At 44.2% G+C, this 23,635-nt stretch overlaps 1 protein-coding gene across 1 annotated transcript in view; it reads right to left on the bottom strand.

The window, feature by feature from the left end:
- Window positions 1-23,635, bottom strand: part of EFHC2 (EF-hand domain containing 2) — a 91,800-nt gene that overhangs the window by 48,662 nt on the left and 19,503 nt on the right. Inside the window, exons 3-4 of the mRNA XM_054016483.1 lie at window positions 23,374-23,524; window positions 7,438-7,661 (exon numbers count right to left, since the gene is read on the bottom strand). Coding sequence (XP_053872458.1) covers window positions 7,438-7,661; window positions 23,374-23,524 — 375 coding nt within the window. The remainder of the gene's footprint in view (window positions 1-7,437; window positions 7,662-23,373; window positions 23,525-23,635) is intronic.

The raw sequence follows: 23,635 nt of genomic DNA, 5'->3' as shown, positions 1-23,635 counted from the left end.
TGAACTGGAAATACCAAAAGAGAGAAGCTTCATTTTCATTCTTCTCTCTCTCTCCCCATTTGAGTGGGTTTATTTTGCATTGTCTTAAAAAAAAATAGGATTGACCTTTAGCAATAAAAGCTATCGAGCAAAGACATCCATTACCAACTAAGAGCTCATCAACATTAGGAAAATTCATCCTGGGTGTGTTTTCACACAGGTGTATTCTACAGAGTCAGATTAAGACAAAGGGATAGGCCCAATACCTGGAGTCATGTGATGAGTTCAAAATTTCAGTTTTCATTTGACAAAAAAAATAAAGGAAGTTTCTAGCCCTTGTAGTTATGCTGAAAAGTTTGAAAACATCAACAAAGGACAACTAGTGCACAGATGTCTGCCTGAGACTGCAGACAGCCTGACACAGCTTCCAAGATGTGTAGGCTGCGCCATGGATCTTTATGGGGTGTTAAATCCCATTGTCACTGCTGGTCACTGTCACAGAGGAGCCTCAACAACAGGAAGGGAGAGACAGACATGTGGGATCTGTACTAATTGCTGCTTCCATGGATGCTGGCTGGACCCCTGACAACTGTCTGCAAACCCCTGACCACAACTCCCACTAAGGGCAGGTCAGAAAAAAAGCACAATGCCTCCTCTCCTCCATGCTGATGAGGAAGAAAAGGAGACATAGCCCTCAAGAAAGTGACCAGGGAAAAATCTCTTGTTGCTACTCCCACTGCTCTTCCCTGATTTGTGGGGAGAGAGATCCCAAACCCTGCAAAAAACAAAAATCTATACAGGGTTTAGGAACTGACAGGGAGGGAGACTTGGTGGGATGTGTGCATGTGCACATGAAACTGGAAGCTTGTGAGACAGAGTGGGTGCCAGGCAAGGATGTGACTGGGACCTTGGGAATGCAAGAATTTGTTTCATGTAACACAGTGGTTCCCAAACTTGTTCCACCGCTTGTTCAGGGAAAGACCCTGGCGGTCCAGGCCGGTTTGTGTACCTGCCGCGACCGCAGGTTCGGCCGATCGCGGCTCCCACTGGCCGCAGTTCACTGCTCCAGGCCAATGGGAGCTGCTGGAAGTGGCGGCCAGTACGTCCCTTGGCCCGCGCCGCTTCCAGCAGCTCCCATTGGCCTGGAGCAGCGAACTGCGGCCACTGAGAGCCACGATCAGCTGAACCTGCGGACACAGCAGGTAAACAAACCGGCCCGGCCCACCAGGGGCTTTCCCTGCACAAGCAGCAAAACAAGTTTGGAAACCACTGATGTAACATAGTTTTAATAAGCAGAGAGGGTAGGGACTAATGAGGACATAGAAAAGTGCCCAAATGAATGAGTCTACAGTCACACATGTGCTTGGACCACAGAATCATAGAGTTAGAAGAGACTGCAAAGGTCATCTAGTCTAACCCCCTGCCAAGATGCAGGATTTGTTGTGTCTAAAACACCCAAGACAGATGGCGATCCCTATCCAAACTCCCTTTGAAAACCTCAAGTGAAGGAGCTTCCCTAGGCAGTCTGTTCCATTGCTCTATTGTTTTTACAGTTAGGAAATTTTTCCTGAGATTTAATCTAAATCTGCTATGCTGTAGTTTGAACCCACTGCCTCTTCTCTCTTTCTACAGAGGGAAGGACAACAACTTTTCTCCATCTTTTTTTCTGGCAACCTTTCAAGTACTTGAAGACCACTATCACGTCCCCTACTGAATCTCCTCTTTTCCAAACTAAACATACCCAGTTTCTTCAGCCTTTGCTCACATGGCTTGTGTTCCATCCCTTTGATCACCTTTGTTGCTAGCATCTGGATCCTTTACAGTTTCTCTACATCCTTTATATACACTGGTGATCAAAATTGGACACAGCACTCCAGAGGAGACATAACCAGTGGCGAGTAGAGTGGTACTATCACCTCCCAGGACTTGCATGATATGCCTCTGTTAATGCAATCTAAAACTGCATTTGCTTTTTCTGAAACAGTATCGCATGGCTGACTCATGTTGAGGTTGTGATCCACCACAACTCCCAGACCCTCCTCAGCAGTTCTGCTGCCAAGCCAGTTATCCCCCATTCTGAATTCGTGCATTTGATTTTTCTTCCCTAAATGTAGCACCTTACATTTGTCTTTGTTGAATTTCATGTTGTCGTCTATAGCCCCGTTCTCCAATTTATCAACATCCCTCTGACTTTTAGCTCTATCCTCCAAAGTATTGGTAACCCCCCGTGATCCCAATTAAATCTACCTTTAAAAATGTTAGGGAGACAAGGTGGGTGAGGTAATATCTTTTATTGGACCAACTTCTATTGGTGAGAGAGACAAGCTTTCAAGCTTACACAGAGCTCTTCTTCAGGTCTGGGAAATGTACTCTGAGAGTCACAGTTAAATATAAAGTGGAACAGATTGTTTAGAACAAGTAGTTAACCTTTTCAAGGGACTATTAAAGGTGAAGTGGAAGGGGAAGGAGGAGGAAGCTGAGGGGGTGGGTTGTTAATGGGTTACAGATTGTTGTAATAAGCCATAAATCCAATGTTTCTATGTAGTCCAGGTTCCTTAGTGTCTACCAGAGTTCTGAATGGAAGCTCCCAGGCTCGTCTTTTGAAAGTGTTGTGCAGGTTTCCTTTGAGGATGAGGACTAATAGGTTTATTAGTATTCATTCAGCCTACGCAATATCATAAGTAGGATGTTGTGATTGGGTATACAAACCCCACACTGGACAACAAAGGGTTAAAGACATGCTCTGGGCTCAGGCAGCTCTGCCCGCTATACTTGCAAAGCATGCACAGGCTGAAGGAGGAGCTTAACAGCAGTTCACTAGTGGCATACCTGCTAAGAGGACAGACTGTTAACGCTCAGCCCCTGAGAAAAGGGCTGACTGATGGCAGGAGCTTCCCCGACAACCACTGCCTGAAGCCTTCCCTGAGGGAAGTGAGGGCCAGGCTCTGACATACTCTGAGACGGAGACAATCCCCTCTGTCTCTTATTAATTCTGTTTATTTGCATTAATTCTCTTCGTTTTTTGCTCATGGACCACCCCAGAAGTGAAGAGACTGTGAAGTGACCTGGCTGGAGGATCAAGTCACAGGAAGAAGCAGATCACCACAGAGGAGCAACCATTGCCAGGAGATACCCAGCGGGGAGAGAGCTACTATGCCATGCCTCACCACAAGGAGGCATCATCAGTGAGTCAACCCCTTCACAACTGGTGAAGAATGCAGGACTCCTTCCCACCCCTGGAGAGGGTGAAGACTGATTGACCCAGACGGTCAAACACCCTACACTTCTACAGGTCTGAGTTGGTAGGTCAGACAACATGGATCTCAAGAATCTTCTCAAGTGCATGACAGAGAATCAGCAGCAGCTGCAACTCCTGCAGCAAGTGGCAGCCCAACAGCAACAGCTGGCCCGGCCCCTAGAGGCACAACAGCAGCAAAGGCTGGTCCAACAGTTAAGGGCCTGATGCAGCCCAGGGTCTCCCAGGGGTATCCCCTCCAGGCCCCATAGGCCTCACCTGTCAGTGAAACTCACTAACAGGAGACTTGAGGATGGACCCAGAGGCTTTCCTAGTAATGTCTGAGTGAGTAGCCACAGCAGCCCAGTAGCCACCTGACCAGTGAGCTACCCTGTTGGCACCTGACCTGACAGGACCAGCATAGGCTACATACTGGGGGCTGGATGTTTAAGTGAAAGCAGTTGTACTCGACTACCCTGACATCATGGAGGAGACTTTCTGACAGAGGTTCCATGGGGAGAAATTCCCCCAGGGAGCCTGACCCTGCATGGTTGCCCAGAAATTGAGACTTATGTTGAAGGTGTTTAAAGCCAGAGATTTGGACAGGAGTTCAGTTGGCTGAGCTCATCATGGGTGGAGTAATTTGCCTACATGCCTTCAGCTTAGGGTAGACACTAGGTACTCAAACACCAGCCAGAGTCCCTAGCCGATGTTGTCTGGCTGATGAAAGATGATCTAGCTGCTGAAGTGGCTCTGGCAGCATCACACAAGAACCTGCCTGACGCCAAGGGAGCCCCTCGACTCACCAGGGGTATTGGCGATGAGGCAGTATGGTCTCAGAAGCACCAGCCTCTAAGGGGCCCCAGGCTGTCCCTGTTGGGAAACCCCAGCATCTCAGGCCCCAGCCCCAACAAAGGTCAGTGGGGGCCACATGGACTCCTCTGCAGGAAAGCCAGGGGATGGAAGCAGACAAGCCACTTAAGGAAAGGCTATCTCAAACATTAGGCTTAGGGCCAGTGCCCACTGTGCCAGCAGTGGGAGTTTGCTTTTCATGTGGGCACCCAGGTCATCGGTATCACAAGTGTCGCTACATGGAGGGTGGTTGTGGATAGCTGTGGAAGGCAGATAGCTGTGCCCATAAGCAAACACCAGCTAAAGTAATGGTCTCTGTTCGGATAAACGGTACAGAGATGATGGGTCTGATGGATTCCCAGTGTGGGCAGACCCTGGTCCAGGATGACTTGGTCCCAAATCCTGAGCACCCAGGGAGTCTATCTTTCTACAGTATATTCACAGAGACGTTAATCCCTATTCTAATGTACACGTGCAGTTGACTACAGAGGAAAACATGAAGTCCCTTGTGTGGGGTTCACCTCCACACTAACCTGCCCCATTATCTGAGGGTGGGATTGGGAGCATTTCTCTGAGGTACTGAGGGAGTCTAAACCTGCCCCAGAGGAATTAATTAAGGGTGCCTTGGGAGATGGGATCTCAAACTCTGAAAAGTTGGCAGGTATAGGTGGGGAGCAGGACCCTGGAGAGAGGGGATCCATCCCAGTGAGAAAGGCCACCAAACAACAAAGTGATCTTGGTCCCCCTAACAGGAAGGGGACATTCTAACTAGAGGGACTTGACCTCACCAAGAATCAGAGGGAAGGTTTCTGGCCCTACCAAATCCATGGCTATGAAAAACACATCACGGACCATGAAATCTGATCTCCCCTATGAAATCTGATCTTTTGTGTACTTTTACTCTATACTATATACAGATTTCACAGGGAAGACCGGCGTTTCTCAAACTAGGGGTCCCAACCCAAAAGGGGGTCACTGGGGGGGGGGGTCACAAGATTATTGTGGGGGGGGGTTGCAGTATTGCCACCCTTACTTCTGCGCTGCCTTCAGAGCTGGGTGGCCAGAGAGCGGTTGGCTGCTGTCCAGGTGCCCGGCATTGAAAGCAGCAGCACAAAAATACCATACCATGCCATCCTTACTTCTGCACTGCTGCTGGTGGCAGCGCTGCCTTCAGAGCTGGGCTCCCAGCCAACAGCTGCCGCTCTCCAGCCACCTAGCTCTGAGGGCAGCGCAACCACCAGCAGCAGCGCAGAAGTAAGAGTGGCAATATTGTGAGTCCCCTACAATGGGAGCTGCGGGGGTGGTGCCTGCAAGCGGAGGCAACGCACAGAGCTGCCTGGCCACACCTCCGCCCAGCAGCTGAACGAGGGGGATGTTGCTGCTTCCGGGGAGCCCCCCACGTAAGCGCCGCCCAGAGCCCACCTCACCCCATCCCGTGCCCCAAGCCCCTGCCACCTCCCATACCCAAACTCTGCTGCTGCTGGTGGGGGGATGTGCAGAGCCAGGTAGGGAGCCTGCTGGTCCCACCAAACTTCCCCCCCAGCACCAGCGGGGGTCCTGGGCCACGTGCTGCCGTGTCCTGTCCCCCCCCGAAGCATCTGGGCTGCCCTCCCCCAGCACCCATGGGCCCCCAGGCAGTCCCCTCTGCCAAGTTTTATTCACTAGTATTTTTAGTAAAAGTCATGGACAGGTCACAGGCCGTGAATTTTTGTTTACTGCCCATGACCTATCCGTGACTTTTACTAAAAATACCCATGACTAAAACGTCACCATTAAATTTCAGATTTAAATATCTGAAATCATGAAATTTAGGATTTTTTAAAATCCTATAACCGTGTAATTGACCAAAATGGCCTGTGAATTTGGTAGGGCCCTATTTATGACCAACTGCCAGTGGTGAACAGGGAGGTGATAGACCCTCAACAAGCAGAGCAGTACCCCTGGTCTGAGCTCCAGGCAAAGCAACTGTACCAGTAGGAGAAAGACCAACTGACAGGTGAAGTTCAGTTGCAACTCCTCATTCCCTGGCCTCATAGGTGCAAGGTTATGCGACTGGCTCCCAATACCCTCTCTGCAGGTTACCTCAATCATGAGAAGACCCTGTCAGGATTCTGGATCACTTTTTTTGGCCCAGAATTCACCAAGAAGTTAAAGGCTCCTGCCCCAAATGCCAACAAGTAGGACCTAAAGGAGTGACAAAAGCCCCTCTGGTCTGACTCCCCACAGTAAGCATCCCATTTGAAAGCCACAGGATGGAACTCCTAGGGCCTTTAGAAAAAAGTGCAGCTGGGTGCAAACATGTACTAGTTATAGTTGATTATGCCACCCACTATCCTGAGGCAATCCCACTGCATGTCCCCAATGCAAAGATTATTACAGCAGAACTGCTAAAAATCTTTGCCAGAGTAAGGAGTACCTAAGGAGACTCTTACTGATCAAGGCACCAACTTTACGTCTTGGCTACTGAAGTGTGATCTATTAAATCGAAAGACTCTATATACGTCTGTCTATCATCCACCAATGGATGGTCTGGTTGAGCAATTCAACCAGACCCTGAAAAGGATGTTAAAGTTTATTGCTGAGGGCCCGCTTCACTCGGCTCATCTGATCCCTCCCCTGTTGTTTGCTATTTGAGAAGATCCCCAATCATCTACTGAATTCTCCCTGTTTGAGCTCTTATGTGGGAAACAACCATAAGGAATTCTTGCTACTTTGCAGCAGAGGGGAGGCACCTGGGGAACAGCTAGCACAGTATTACAGTTAATATCTATATTAAAAGAGTTACTTCCAGCCCTACATGTGGTGAATCAGATTTATTAGAGACAACCTCGTTTTGTATACTTTGTCTCAATAAATCTGATTCACCACATGTAGGGCTGGAAGTAACTCATTTTATACATACAGATATTAAATGTAATATTGTGCAGTTACATGCACACAAACATTGAAGACAATTTCACTTCTGTGTTCTTACAATTTTTAGTAACAGATAAGAACTGTTTTATCAAGCAAATACACACAACAGATATTGCTTTTATCGTAAGAATTTCTAATGCTAGCTATTCCCCAAATGCTTCTCCTCTGCTTCAAAGTAGATGTGCACATCAACAGGAAAATTGACCTGTCTGGGACTATATTATGTTCTATTGCTTTTGATAGTGAGTCAAAGTAAACCAAATGGGTATTTTCTTTTCTGCTTTATTCTTTTTGTACTCATTCCAAATTTAATTGACATATATTAAAATAGTTACTTGGACACATTTTTAATTTGCTGCAGGAGAAATGTTCTTATGTAATATACTTTGCATATGAATTCACAGAGGCTTTTTTGTTTGTAAAATTAGATTTTCACCATCATTGTTTTGCCTTACCTTTTGCCGGCCTCTGGTATATGGGTCTTCTGGATGATAAGCTGGAGGATTTAATCTGACTCCCAGCTTCCTCAAAAAACATTTTGTGAATTGATCACAATCTACAATCTTATATCTTCGGGCATAAAAGATTACTTCTGTATTGATGTTGAAATAATCTACAGTATAAAACTGATCTTCGTTAGGAGGCGGAAGTGGAATCCGATGACGTCGGACAATAGTTCCTGTATCAAAAAGATAAGGTAAGTATCTTTTGCTCCAAGGATCAAATTTCACATTAACCTAGTAGGCTTGTTTTATTTTTAAAAAATGGAAGAACCAACATAAAATAAAAAAATCAGCAAAAGTGAGACAACTATTCCTTTGTTCAGCAAAGATCGTGCACATAACTATATGTAAAGAGGGATCTTTTTTCTTCTTCTAACAACAACAATACTTGGCATTCATCACCTTCAGAAGTTCACAAATCACTCTCCAAATACTGAGGTCAAACACAGCTCTGTGACGCAAGTAAAGAAAATCGTTACCTTCTGAGACCAAGATTTACAAGTATGTTATTGGAATAGATTCCCAGCTTGGGGCCCTTAGATCTCAGAACATGATTGGCAGGTATTCTCTTAGCAGCATTCTAAACTGGATGACCATCCAAAGGGGAGGGCGGTCTTTGCCACTTCTATTGAGAAGCTATGGCAGCCCCTACTGCCTTTTATCACCAGTTATTTTCTAAAGAGAAAGTTGAAAAGTCACACGAAAACCAAATGGCTAAAACTCTATGGAGGTGGAAAGCTGGATGACACAGTCTGGGAAACAAAGGATGGCAGAGATGGGATGTCCCTGTACACCACTCTACAGGGTGAGAACAGTAATCCATCACTGTGATAAGAGAGGACAACTGTCCTGCCCAGGAGAAACTGCCTTAACTTCCAAGCATGGAGGGAAGGGCCTTCATCTTAAGGTCACTAAGTAGTAAGTCGGAAGCAGGGGCAATATTGGCTTCCAGTGCGGAAATGCAGACCACTGACTTGGAGAAGAGGCTCAGGGCTCACCAATCTGACAGGGACCAGAACCCTAATAGAAAAAAAAGAAACTTCACTTTGAATCTAGACAAATTTAGGACTTGCTTTAATTTTATTCTTTATAATCTATTACTAATATCCACACTTAAGAAAGGAAACCACTATTGTTTTATCAGCCAGACACTGGGAGATCAGTATATATCTTACATTTTACTATTATTCACAATCATAGCACTTTGAGCATCTCAAAAGACTTCGGGTTAATTCACTAGTATTTGTAAACACCACCCCACCCATGAAGTAGACAGAATTAATATCCATCAACTGAAACAAAGTAATTTAACCTTTCCTGAGGCCTCAGTTTTCCCACAGATAGTCTGTGACAAGAACCCAGAACTCCTGAGTCCACGTCCTGTGCTGCAGCCATAAGATAAGGAGACAAGGGCATTCATTGACTTATACAACGCCAGGAGGACTGGGGTTACTAACAATTGGAATCTCTTTCCAGAGGTTCTGAACATTATTAAATCCTATTAACCTTCAAACTGCTTGTTGCCCTATTTCTTGTTACACAAAGCCAGCCATAATCAGCTGATTGCCCAATTACCCATTACTATTTATATCATGTAGTACACAGGTGCCCTAATCAGGAAGCAGGACCCCATTGTGTTAGGCATTGTACAAATACATCACAAAGAAATGGTCCCTGCCTCAGTGATCTTACAATCTAACTATGAAATGAGCGATAACAAGCAAAAACAACCACCAGGTGGGGGAAGCACCAGGTAACGAGACAAATTAAATACAGAACAATAAGCAGTGGTCACAACACACCAGCTGCCTAATAATAGCTGGCCCATCCACAGCAGCCTTAGTTTTGCTTTTACAAGTCTAACCCCCCCAAAATAAACTCTGTCATATTTCAGCCTTTTGCTATACCCATGGGTGCCTGCAAGCATCTATCTTAGAAACCGTTGCTCTCCATGCTGAATCATGGAAGTCAAAAAACAGACAACTGATAACAGACAATGCCACCTCCAAGCCCTCACAGATAATATTTTTTAAACGTCTGCATATTTGACTTTAGGAAGAGAACTGATGAATTAGTAGCCCTTCTTCCATCTCTTGACTGGATACTTGTCCCTCTGGGGCTGATCATTCCCAACAGGCACTCCCAGCATTGAGAATGACAAACTTTACATCCATCACACTGCAAGTCTTACATTGTTTTTTCCTTTTGATATGTCTGCCTGGAAAACCGGACTCTCAGGGAAAGGGTGGAATGAACAGCAGATGGTGTCCTGTGGTATACGAGTCTCATTTATACTAATGCACTGTTACACTGTGAGCAGCACAAAGGGACTTTAAGGTGGGCGTAAATTGTCTTCAATGGGACTATACCTGTTTAAAGTTAGACATGCTTAAGTACGTTGCTGAATTGGGCACTGTGCATTGTAGTGATAAATGCCTTAAAATTACATATTACTCACAGTACTTCAGAAGCAGTTTGTAGCCTACTGCTCAAGTAATGTGCTGTAGTTAGGCATGTATAAATTAGGACCTACAATTATTATTTTTCTCTTTGGAGTGAATTTAGTGTTTATAATAAGTGGTGAAAAGACAACAGAGGACTTTAGTCCAAGGATTTATTCACGTAGGAACACCAGCATGGGCAACAGTAAAAAGGAAAGCTTTCCCACACCAATGTTTCTCAACCCATTACTGAGAAACCACCTCTAGGGAATGAGAAGGTAGTTCAGCCTTCATGTCCTTTCAGTCTTTGCCTCCCTGAGGAGCCTACCAACAAAGGTACCACTTTGTGGCAATAATTTTGCAATGAGGACATCTATTGGCTAGGACTGGAATAATATCACCAACTCATCCAATCAAAAATTGTAAACTGTTGTAATCACTACTTACAGCTACATAGTTCTTTTACCACTAACGGTTTCCAATGTGCCATACAATACTAATAAAGATGTAACAATATTCAAACAGTTCTAGTACTTAAGTGAGTACCGTGTAAGTGTGTGTCATATACAATATCTTTGGGGTCTTGTCCCTACTCTTCACCCAAGTAGGAGGTCTCTTCCCAATATCTTTCAACTGTGCATCTTGCACTCTACTTGGTACCACCTGAATCCCTTTTTGATATTTCTCCAATGTTGAGAAGTGGTAATTTTGCTGGGATTCCTCTTATGTATTCCTGTTTGGTGTGTGAATTGCCTTGTTTCTTAGTTAGCCCATGGAAATTCTTTATTGGATACCTTATTTCCCTGGGGAATGGCTTAGATGGCTTACATTCCAGCCCTGTATTCTCAGAGTTATTTGTCAAATATTCACTCCTGTTCGGAAAAGATGCCAATTCCTTCTAATTTTCAGGGTAGTTAACCAAATAAATAAATACATTTCCCACTGTGTTTGCCCCCTACTTTCATGCTACAATTTAAGACCCAGTTAAGTCACACATATATCCTATCTGTGTCACTGACCTCTCATTGGAAAATAATTATGAGCTACTATCTGGCTAGTCCAACACCAGGTCTGGATACCCACGATAGACAAAGCCTGCTCTATGGAGCCATACAATGAGTTGCAAAGATACGCCTCAGGGTTTATGATGTATCAATGTACTATCTATGTGCACATTTAGACCATGTCTCCACTAAGACAACAAATCATAACACATTCTAATTAACATGATGTAAAACACTACTTAGCACCAACTGTACACAGGCACAGGTGGTGTTTAAAAACGTGTTAGCTGGTCATGGTTTACACCTGGGTCTTGTGAGGTAATCCCTCAGCCAGCGCCTGAAATGACTCATTCCTCGGGCATGCTGCAACAGCCAACGCAGAAGCCAGGACGCGGTCAGATGACCCCCATGGGCAGCTATTTATCCCACAGAAAGAGCAGTCAGCCAGTCTGTGCAACGTCACCACTTGGCTGGGAACTCTCCCTCTGCCTTGTGGTGTTACTGACTGCTTGGGCATCCAGCCTGCACGGCTCCTGCCTCAGGCTTCCAGCCTGCTCTCACCAGCTGGCCCTACACCAGCATCCACCTGCACCTGCCCAAACCAGCTCCACCTCAGCCTCACTGAGTCACCCAGTGATCGCCCTGACAGGTCTCCCCCTGGGTTAACCATGACCTGCTACATATTTTTAAACACAACTTTCCTTACCCATATAAGGGGCAAAATCATGTTTAATTATCATTTTAGTTAAAATACATTAGTTGATGGTTTTGTAACATGATGCATCTTCCCAGTGTAGACAAAAACTCCCAAGAGTCGATTTCAACTAATTTTTCATGGATACTGTGTCTGATTGTGATACACATTTCATCTTGGTGCTAGGTAGGTAAGAATTACTTTGCCAATGGAAAATGTCTTGTGCAGAGGGTGTCAAAAGCACCCTTTTAAAAAAATGAGCTATTGTTATGCCTGATCAGGTTCATTTCTTCAAATGTAATGTAGATGATAAACTTTAGACTGGTGAATTTGAGATTTAATAGACATTGTTCAGCACAGTTTAGGCTTTTATTATCCTACTTTCGTCGGGGGGGACAGGGGGAGACCATTTCCGCATTAAAAAAATTGCCATAAGAATCCATTATAAGAGGACCTGTGTATGCATGCTCAGCTAATCAGATCACTCAGAATGAGTGAACATTCTAACACCTCCTTCACCTCATTAAGTAGATGTTACTTCATACAGTGCAGCATCCAACAGACTATTCTACTACATTACTGATTTTTTTTCATCTCCTTCTGTTCAGTAGGGCCAACCCTCTTCTTCATTATACTCATTTTGCTATCTGGAATATAGCTTCTCTTCTGTACCAGCCTGTGGTGCTGGCATTTATTTTCACTATATGCTTACTCCAGGAGCCAGAACATGTTATCTTTTCTGGCATGACTGGTGGACTGACTCTCCACAATCCTCATTGGAGTCTGGGCGACAGGAAGTTATTAATATATTTATAGAGCACCCCTGCCTGTGTCTCTTTAAAGTGTGCTTTTATTTTTGATTTGGACAAGTCCAATGGTATCTTACAAGATATCTTTAATACCAAAAAGGGATGCAAGGAAGGTTTAATGTTAGATTGTAATCTTGCTGAGCAGACCAGGGAACAAATTATGTCAAAATTGAGTCTCCACTTCCTCCCTAATTCCACAGGGAAAGTAAACAGCACCAGCACTCTTCCTGGTGTATATCTTACCTTCCGTACACACTGTCTCAGCTGTGTTGGCCCATGCATTGAGTAAAGGGAGGCAGAGGGAAATGAGTGAAGCCTTCACTCTACTCCAGGGGTTGGCAACCTTTCAGAAGTGGTGTGTCGAGTCTTCATTTATTCACTCAAATTTAAGGTTTCGTGTGCCAGTCATACATTTTAACGTTTTTAGAAGGGCTCTTTCTATAAATCTATAATATATAACTAAACGATTGTTGTATGTAAACTAAATAAGGTTTTTAAAATGTTTAAGAAGCTTCATTTAAAATTAAATTAAAATGCAGAGCCCCCCGGACCAATGGCCAGGACGCGGGCAGTGTGAGTGCCACTGAAAATCAGCTTGCATGCCGCCTTCAGCGCGCGTGCCATAGGTTGCCTACCCCTGCTCTACTCACTCAAAGCCCACATTCACAGAACACCCCAGGAGCCTCTGCTCATCCCACAATAGAAAAAGCAAGCATGGAGGCGTAAGAGGGCTCCTTATATCCACTCACCTGTGTGAGCATGCAGCGAGAGCATGATCTGGCCCTAAATAAACATGATAGAATCCTGATTATCTAAACGTTCCAGGAAACATCATAAAACTTTAGATAATCAGAGTCAGTTAAATTGGAGGAGCTAACTGTAACCTCGCTTGCCTGATTGCACTTTCCTCTTCAGCCAGCTGGCCTTGGGGAAGCCAGCCAGCAGGCAGCTCCGCTCTCCTTTTCAGCTGGCTGACCTTGGGGAAGCCAGCCAGCTGCTTAACTGTGCTCTAGATTGTGGGGCTTAGGCTGCACTAGAAACTACAGTTAACCCCATGGGACATAAATGACTTTCATAACAGAGAGCGTCAGCTAGCCAGGGTTCAGTTAGCTGGGGATTAGGAAATGGATATTAGAATCACCCTAACTTGTCCCCTCTGCACATGGAGGATTTCTTGTTTCTGTTCTGCAGTAACACTCTGACCTTGGAAAGATGTAGGTGGAGTTTTTATCTGTTTTCAAAGTTACTGATCTCTCCTTCACTCTGTTCCCCCATAGCCTTACTTAATTTTGTGTATTTTGATTGTCCTGGTATTTTTTAGCTTTGGTTCCAGTTTCTCCAAAGTCAGTTTCAAATTGGCCTGACAAAACATGAATGAATGTATTTGTTTCTCTGCTTGGAGAGCTTTCTTCTAATACTTCTAAGGGCTTGTATACGCCGTGGGGTAACACTCTACAGAAGCGAGATTTCTACAAAGCACTAATGTGTTGTGTATTAATTGGTCCACATAGACTCTGCTGGTGTGCACTAAAGGTTCCCTAATGTGCTTTAATGCAGTTCTGCTTCAAACAGCACTGTGTTAAAGAGCACCAGCAGGGTCTATATGAACCATTTAATGGGCAACATTTTAGTGAGCTTTAGAAATCACACCTCCATAGAGCGCATTACCCCACTGTGTAAAACAAGCCCAAAGGTTTTTTTCCTCCTTTAGTATTGTAAGTTCAAATTTTAGCAGTTCATCTTCTAGCATTAAATGTAGTTTACAATTTTAGTTCCTTCACAGCAGCCTTATTTATATTTTGTACATATTCACATCCCTATATTGCTGCCAATTTCACAGAAACTTTTTTCAAGTCTCTGAAAATCATTTCTGGAGACCCTTTACTCTTAGGGGGTTTTGATTAATGGTAAACATACATTTTCTGCTGTTTTCATTTTGTTTGTAAGCTAATTCTTTTACATTTGTAAACTCATTATTTTTGCTTCAGAAAAAACTTTTTTTCATTTGTGTCTACCTTGGAGTATTCTCTCGGTATGTGAGTCTATATAATACTCGGTCACCAAAGCAGCCAGCACTAGCCACAACAGAGAGCACATTGGGTAACTCACAAGCTTTCATGACCCCACCATGCCCACAGAGACCCACACAGGACATCACCCCCTATCTACACTACATGGGATACAGCAGAAGCTGGAGAGATCTCACAGAGAATGGACAATAGAAAACCCAAGCCTCTTCACTGAAGCAACCATCTGCAGCTGAAAGAGTAGGGGATAAGTCAAGGCCCTCCAGCCACCTCAGCAGTACTACACCCAGAAAGACCCTCTAGATCACTCTCTTATATCCTCTCCAAATGAAAAATAGGATTAGTCAGCAGGAGCCTTCTCAGTCTTCTACCACCATTCTATCAACCCTGACACTTGGCCCGTGGACTTCTTTCCCCTCATTTACCTCTACTGCCATTGTTCGCTGTTTCTCCCTGATTCTGCCCCTTTCCTACCACTGCATCCCCTTAGCTACCCAACCTGGTTCTCCATGACTATTATCCTTCTTACTCCCACTCCACTTTCTTTCCCCTCACCCTTCCAACTTCCCCCCGCTCAGCTGTCCTCTCACTTAATCCACTCTCTTTACTCCAACAATCCCTTCTCCTGAAATTCAACCTTGAGCGCAGCTCCCTCGCCCTCAAAAAATCCATAAATTTTCAATAATAATTAAATACCTTTTTAAAAAAAGCACCAGAAGGATGCTCTTGTAGTTAACACACTGGACTGGGATTTAGAGACCTGGGTTCACTTCCTGGTTCTGCCAGACTTCCTGTGTGACTATGCACAAGACACTTAATCTCTGTGCCTCAATTCCCCAATTGTATAATGAGGATAATTTTACTTCCCTTCTTAACAGAGGTATTGAGAGGTTAAATCCATTAACACTGGACGTCTCTGGGGGTGGAGGGAGAACCTGAGAGAAGAGTGGCCATTTCCTTAGGAGTGCACGCTGAGCTTGTGCAAGAAAATACACACAGCCTCCTTGATATTTTACAAACTCCTGCCTCAGAAAGAATTACCTTTCCCATTAATGAAGCCTTGTTGGAGCTGACGAAAACCATCTGGCAGAGCCTCACCTCTATACCAATTATAGTCGAATGGGTGGACAAATGTTGTCAAGTCCCTCAGCCAGACTTCAATTACTTTTTTACCCCACCAGTTCCCAATTCCTTGGTGATCATGGCTGCTCTTGACAGTCCCATCTTAAAGCCATTCCCAACGACAAGCAGTTCAAGAGACTGGATTTATATGACCAGAAGGCTTATTCTACCACTACTCTATAAATGAGAGTGGCCAACTATCGAGTTCTCTTATCTACATTTTTTTATTATTATTTTTTCCAAAATTTCATGACAAGTTGCCACAAGAACATAAGGAACAGTTCCTGGCTCTGGTTTCAAAAGGACATCTCACACCCTGATCACCACCACTTGATGACGCTTATGGGATCTTGTGTTCTATGGCCACCTCCATCTCCATGAGTGCTTTTCCTATCTGTAGACTTCTGGCATTCCAAAGGAGCTGCAAAATACAATCAAGGACTTGCCCTTCATAGGGTCTAAGCTATTTCCCCCGAAAAACAGATGGTGCTATGCACAGCCTGAAAGGCTCCCATGTAACGCTCCCTACGCTAAGAGTTTACACACCAGTGACAGAGGAAACAATTTCAACATCACCCGTACTATAAGATTCATGAACATTACGGGATTCCATGAAGAGAAGGTCTAGACCAGCTTGATTTTGCCAGTCGACGTTGTCTACAGCTGGCCCTTCTCACCAGACATCAACTTCCAAGCATTCATTTTGACTGCTTGATCAAGGACAGCACACTGACCATATCTTCTTCCTTCAGAAGACGCCTCTCTCTCTTTCACTGTGCTTGGAAAGACATCACATCAGACAAGTAGGTGCTCAGCACTGTCAAGGAGGGATCTGTTATCCGCTTCACACCACTCTCAGAACCAGGGCAAGTCTCTACATCCCAACCTCCAGTCTCCCCACTTCATGGATGATCCCTGGTTGAACACTCATGAGAGATCGTGCTCCCAGGATAGTCAAACCATCTTGTTAAACAACAGAAAAATCCAGTAGAGATGCAGCAAAGATCCATGTATGCAGCAAAGTTTAGATTTGGGTTTATGACTTGGGCGCAATCACAACATTTATTGCCTCATCAAACAGAATTTAGGCATGTACTGGACTATCTGTTGCACCTGAAATCATGTGACTTTCAGTTAGTTCTGGGAGAGTCCACCTGTCTTCCATATCTCACTACAACCAGCAATAGATGGATTTTCTATTTTCTCTCATCCTTTTGGTTTCCAGATATCTAGAAGGTATGCTGAATGTTTACCCGCCTGTGCCTAATCCCCTACCTGTATGGGATCTCAATTTAGTACTCTCCAGACTAATGGGATCCTCCTACGAACCTATGGCAACAACTTCACTACCTCTACTGTCTATGAGGATGGCATTTCTGGCTACCATCACTTCTGCAAGGAGAGTTTCAGAACTTCAAGCTCTTCTGGCTGACCCTCCTTTCATGATCTTTCATAAAGCCAAAGTTTCCCTTAGGCCACATCCCAAGTTTATTCCAAAGATAGTGTCAGCTTTCCACCCGAACCAATCTTCACCTTCTGTTGTTCTTTCCGAAACCCTCTTCTTCTCCAAAGCTGAAGACAGACTCCACACCTTTGATGTTTGTAGAGCTTTGGCATTCTACCTGGACCATATTAGATCCTTATGAGCCTCTCCCAGGCTTTTTGTAGCCTACGCTGTGAGAGTTAAAGGCCAAGTAGGGTATGTCTATACTGCAATTAAAAAGCCACAGCTGGCCCATGCCCACCGACTCGGGCTCAGGCTAAGGCAGTGTTTAACTGTGGTGTAGAACTGGAGCAGAGTTCTATGACCCTGCAAGGTGGGAGGGTCCCAGAGCTCAGGGCCCAGAGACTCTTGTGATGATGCTAACTCCAGCAAGTCAGCATTACAGTCTCTGTTCAGGTGATCCGAATTTGTTCCATCTGTAAGGGAGCTGCTGATGCGTCACCTGCAGTGGAATGTACATGTGCACAATCACTTGAAGGATAAAAAGGTTGGTTACTTGTACAGTAAGTGTTGTGCTTCAAGATGCGTTGTACACATGTGCTTTCCACAATCCTCCCACCTTCCCCTCTACTTTGGACATTAGACAGCAACAAGGAGGAATGAACAGGAAGGCAGCAGACAAGCTTGTTTTATGCCCTCAGCTGGGTGCATGAGGAGAGCAGGGGCTCATGTACCAGCTAATGGTCCTGCTGGCAAAAGTCTTTGACTCAAGTGTTTTTGGCACACATATGCCACAGTGGCATGTATATGTGCATTACACATTTCAAACAACAACAGTTAACATACAGGTAAGTAACTGTTTCGCCCCCACCATGGTAGTATCTGAGCACCTCACAAATGTTGAGGTTAATAACTTTGAAGTCCTCTGGGGGGAGATGTTGAATCTGGACTGATGACTTCATCAGGAGACGAGGATGAGATACTGGGGGAGGGGGGAGGGAGGAGAACATCTAGGGGTTCCTCCATTATTTATCCTTTCCCGATTGTGTCGAATACAGTAAGTGAACGGATGGTAGCAGGAGCCTGACCAGAGGTTTCCTGTACTGGAGTGGGAGGAATCCTCCCCTTAGATTGTGATTGTGATGGAGGTCTAGAATCCCTCAGAGCAGCCCAAGATTAGTAAAGCTAGGAGGGATACTGCAATGTCTGAGTAGCCCAGGGTGGAAAACCAGTCCTGATTCTTAGGACCCATAACCCTGGTAAGAGGTCTATAAGGTGATCTAAAAGACCTTCAAAGTGATACAAGTTTCTCCCTTTCAAAGTCTGAAGAAGAAATGTAGCTTTCTTCAGAAAAGGGAGGGGCAGTCCCCCTTGGAGTCTGCAGTGGTCAGGGTATGGAAGACACCAGCATATCCAAAGAAACCAAGGGAAAAGGTGGCCGGAGTACCAACAAGGTGATTGGTGCTGGCAGTACCAATGGCGCTGGCATAATAATGTAGAGAGACACGCTGTCTGCCCAGACTACATCACAGGCGCTGGCATTGCTGAGCAGTGCTGATTGTGCTGAAAGTATCAACTGTGCCAAAGACACTGAGTTGCCCCAACTGGAGCCAGGTATAACAATGAAAAGTCCGGTAAGAGGAGGCACAGAAATTCCCTTGCAGACAGGAATGCCTGAGGAGTCAACACGACTGAGACAGGTAAGTCTTCAAGTAGGATAGTTGGAGAACTGGCAATGCCAATAGGGTCCGAATCAGCTGTACTGACCATGTATCAAGTAAGGATGAAGACACTGCTCTCAATAGCCCCAAAGGAGCCAAAGTTGACAGTGTCACCTCAAATGGTGCCAGTGAGTGCTTATGCTTGTGACGCCTCAAACCAGTACTGGAGTGCTTACTGGAAGCCTTCTTATGAGATGAAGAGTCAGAATGCTGGGAATGCTCTGAGGTGACTGGGGGGAGAGGGCGAAGAGTAATATTTTCCCATCGACTTCTGCTTGGGATCCCAGGTAGCAGTAGGAGCACTTCTTATCGACTTGATTTCACTATTTTGTTGTTGGGGTCCAGTTAGGAAAAGGGGCGCATCATCCTGCTTCATCAGGGCTTTGAGACAGAAATCCCTCAGTCTCTTAGTCCTGGTAGGGAAGGAGGTACAAATACTGCATATGTCCCTCACCAAGCGAAATCAAAAAGCTTTTATGCCTGCCTGTCACAAGGAAAATGGCTCTGCATGTGGTACATTGCCTGAATCCTGATGATTTTTCTTCATTCCAAATGACCAGTTTTTTCCTAAATTAGATCTAAGTAACTACACTAACTTATAGCTACTCTAGAACTAACTATACATAACTATATACAATACAATTATTTAGAAAGCTAGCAAACCTAAGCTAAAGATATGGGGAGCTCCAACTTTCGCCACGGGTTGCGAGAAGAAACTGAGAGGGAGGCAGTGGATCAGCCCTTTTTATGCCCTTGGCTCGGTGCACAAGATGAGAGAGGGCACATGCAGCACCTAGTGATACTACTGGCTAAAGTCTCTGACTCGAGTGCATTGGGTGCACATGCACCTGCAGTATAAGTGCACAATCACTCGAAAGAGAATATGTAAGTATGAACAAAAATAAATGTATAAAAATAACTATGTGAAACATATGAGCCATTGTTACCCTGATCTCTTCACTTATTTGCTGTAATTCTTTCCCACACCCTTTGTCTGTTCTCCCACCCTCCTCCTTTTCAAGACTAAGCTCTTCTAAGTGAGGACTACATTTTCTCATATCTATACTGTATCTAATGCAGTGTGGCCCTAGTCCTGAATGGGACTTCTGAGGGCTACTAGAATATAAATAATATTAACAACATTAGACCACTGTTGTATCTACAACTGAATGTACTTGGCAACTAGTGATTTTGGATTTTTTTTTTTAAACAGTGCTTTTAAATGTTGTGTTTGCTTGAGTACTTTTAATGTGCTCAGGCTAAACCATACACCCGCAATAGACGTTTTCATATATACCAGTAATAGAAGTTTACTGTCATTTACTGTGTGAAAGAGTTAAAAATCTTCTGTAAAATCTAGTTTTCTGGCTTTTAGAAAAGCCAAGTTAATGCATACTTCTTACCTTTCCTGGGTATTTATTTAACACAAAATATAAATTCCTTATAACACATTGTATTTTACAGTTTACCTACATCAGGCAACCGAAAGATCACTGGCCGCCATGAAATTTAGAACACTTAAAATCTTCATTTTGTCTTTATGGACCATTTTATTCAAATGACATGGCTGAAATCTGTAATCTGATTGGCTGAAGAGGCTGTCTATCCATATCATCTCTCTACAGACTAGCAGTTTTCAAACTTTTTGAGCTGAGCCCCCTCTTTGAGTTACAATTTTTGATTGCACCCCCCCCATACCTACCCCTCCCCTCTTGGGTTTTCAGGGTTGGGGAAGGCGCATACAATGGTCTCTGGGGGTAGAGCCAGCACTGGGCATGCATATGTTGACACTGACCTACAGGCCAGGTGGCCTACTGAGGTGAGTCATGGGTAGAGGTGGCACTTCATGCCCAACACACCCCCACCCACACAGGGCTGGCCTGAGCCCCCTTGAATATTTCTCCATGGCCCCCTATGGGGGCACGCCCCACAGTCTGAAAACCTCTGCTATAGACACACTGAAATTATAAAGCCTCTTCAACAATCCAAGTGGCAACAGAGAGTTGGATTGTTTTTTAAAAAAATCTCAGAGTAGTCCTTTTGAATGAATTTTAATGCTTCAAGAGTTGTTGTATGCAGTGTTGTAGCCATGTCAGTCCCAGAATATTAGAAAGACAAGGTGGGTGAGGTAATATCTCTTATTGGGCCAACTTCTATTGGTGAGAGAGACAACCTTTCAAAAGCTCGTCTCTCTCACCAATAGAAGTTGGACCAATAAAAGATATTACCTCACCCACCTTGTCTCTCAAGAATAGTTGCTAATTCTGTAGTAAAGAATCAGGACAGAGTTGTATAAGCCATAAAGTTCTTCCAGATACACCTGTATAGTGCACTGAAAGTATTTTTGCTTCTCTACAATAATGTCCAAGGTAAGTTTCAGTATCTAGAACCAAAAGAAAAAAAATAAAGTACTCCAATAGCCGTCAGCACTAGCTTCAATCAAGTATGTAAGAGATAAGTCAGAACCTTCCAGTCTCCACTGGAACCTGAGCAAACTGTGTGAGACTCTAAGCCCAGCAGCCTAGCCTCTCCAACTCCTACCACTACACGGGCAATAGGAATAAATATTTGTCCAACACCCAAATCCAATGGAATGGAGAGTGGTCTTGCTCTATCTTGCTTTAGTGAAACAAGCCTGCAACAAGCCCCAAAGTGGCACCCTATGTTGTATTGCAGGCTCTCAAGCTTCAGGTGCACCAGCTGCTGAAGATCATTCTAGTAGCCAAGAAAGGCTGTGAACATCTAACCCAGAAGTAGCTTCTCTCATTTCTGTATCATAAAAACCAAGGAACAGCTTTACCTGCTGCCATCTCCAATCACAGATGGAGGGTTTAAATTCTTCATATTTTCCAAGATTAAGAGAATCAGATTTGACAAACCTTCATCCAGAGCCTGACAGAGCATTTGCCCAGGTAGGACTAGGAGTGCCTACTGAACAGCCAGCGAGACCTCTGACCACAAGGAGGGACCATTCGACACCCAGAGAGGCAGTGTCATTCAGTACACAAAGCACTGTCTTAAGGAAAAGAGACTCCTGGATCTGAATTCACCTCTAACACTGATCAGTAGAGCCCTGTGCAGATATAAAAATTTGAATCCGCATCTGTGATAACTTGTATCCAACCCGTGATCTGCACTCCACTTTTTATATGTATCCGCACCTGCATCAGCACCCTAGCTCACTGTTAAAGCCCTGCATGGATACAAAAAATGGGATCTGCATCTAAGATAGTAAACAATACAACCACCTCTGCATCCGCAGATGCAGATATCCATGGATATAAAGCGGATATCTGCAGGGCTCTACTGACCAGTTAGGTAACATTTCTGCTTTATCTCTGTTTGATAGATGGGGAAATTAATAATGCTTATCTACCTCAAAGGGGACTGTGGTGATTGAGTAGTTAATGTGTGCATATCGATGTACGTACTAAAATTCATCAGAAGGTACACAAAATGCTCCAGTGGTTGGGGAGACATAGTGGTCCCCAGCCTTCTTGCTTATTTGTACTATTATCTTTTGCAAACATTTCAAATACTGGGAAGTATATAGCTAGCCCCATAAACGCCAAGGACCTGCAGCTGCACTACACTTCTGCTGCAGGGCAATGGTCTGCAGATCACACAGTTTTTATGTAAAACCAGTCCATTAGATTTAGAGGGTATTCCAAAAAAAAAAAAAAATCCACTCACTAGCCCTCCCCCAAAACGCTGGCCCTGTGCATACTGGAGTCAACACAGTGCACAGGAGTCAGTTAATTTGGGGGTGTCAGTGACAAATTATTTAGCAGGCGCTATCAAAAAATGCTAAGACCAGCTCTAGTAATAAAGGAACTGACAGCTGGAGGCACTAAAAGCTGCTGTACCTCCTCACCAAAGGCAGGCACATGCTGCCCGAGTGGGCAATAAACAACGTTAGAATTCTATAGAGAAATTAACAACCAGTTCTAAGGGAGCAGCAGCAAGACAAGAGTGGAAGTCTATAATATACAACTTGCCTTTGGAAAACTAAGAGTTTACCCGACTGTGCTGACAGACCCATAATCATATAATTTCAATCATAGCTGTGTAAAAATAGGGACTTTGCCCAGCAGCTTGGTCACAGAATGTTCTTTCAAAAACAGGAGGTTCGTCTCCTAGGCCTGGATCCTCTAAACTGAAGCCTGTGAGGAAGTACTCATTAATGGCCATGGCAAGAAAAAGAATTCTATCTATACTCTTTGTCATAGATTTGTACTCAAAATTAGCTACACTATGGACTTGTCTATATTACAAAGACTTGGCCAGCATAGCTAGGCCAGCAGAGCCCCTTAGTACAGATGTGGAGTAAGCCACCACAAGTTCTTCTGCCAGCATAGTTGCACCATCTTCACAAACATTAACTATCCTGACAGAAGCACTCTGCTGTGAGTACAGCAGGGGGGTTTTGTCAGGACAGCTATGTCAGCTAGGGGATGTGATTTTTTTTCACACTCCTAGTGGACATAACTATGCTGGCAAAACTTTGTAGTATAGAATAGGCCTATGTAAGCAGATGCTTTAGGTATCCTTTTAGATGGAGAAAGACTTCAATGAGGAAAAGATCAGAGGTGAAGAAACAAAGGAAGGTCTATTATAAATAGGTACCTTGTGGTATTCCACTATTTTTGACTTGGGGTTCAACCACTTGAATTGTGTCATCTTCAAGATAGAAGTATATTTTACAATGTCTTATTCTATATAGCTCTTGATTTTTTTCAGGCACTTCTTCATCAAAATAGGCATCAAAAGACAATACCTACAAAAAAGCATAAATAAAGAAATATAAAGAAGCAAAATCTTCATCCAGTGTGTTTGCAATACAAAAGATGTCAATAAAGGAAAGTTGTACAGATGCACAATTAATTAT

This window comes from Malaclemys terrapin, chromosome 1 (genome assembly GCF_027887155.1).
Source record: "Malaclemys terrapin pileata isolate rMalTer1 chromosome 1, rMalTer1.hap1, whole genome shotgun sequence".
Classification (NCBI taxonomy): domain Eukaryota; kingdom Metazoa; phylum Chordata; order Testudines; family Emydidae; genus Malaclemys; species Malaclemys terrapin.
The sequence above is the reverse complement of the archived record's forward strand: the minus strand, read 5'-3'. Positions and strand labels throughout refer to the sequence as shown.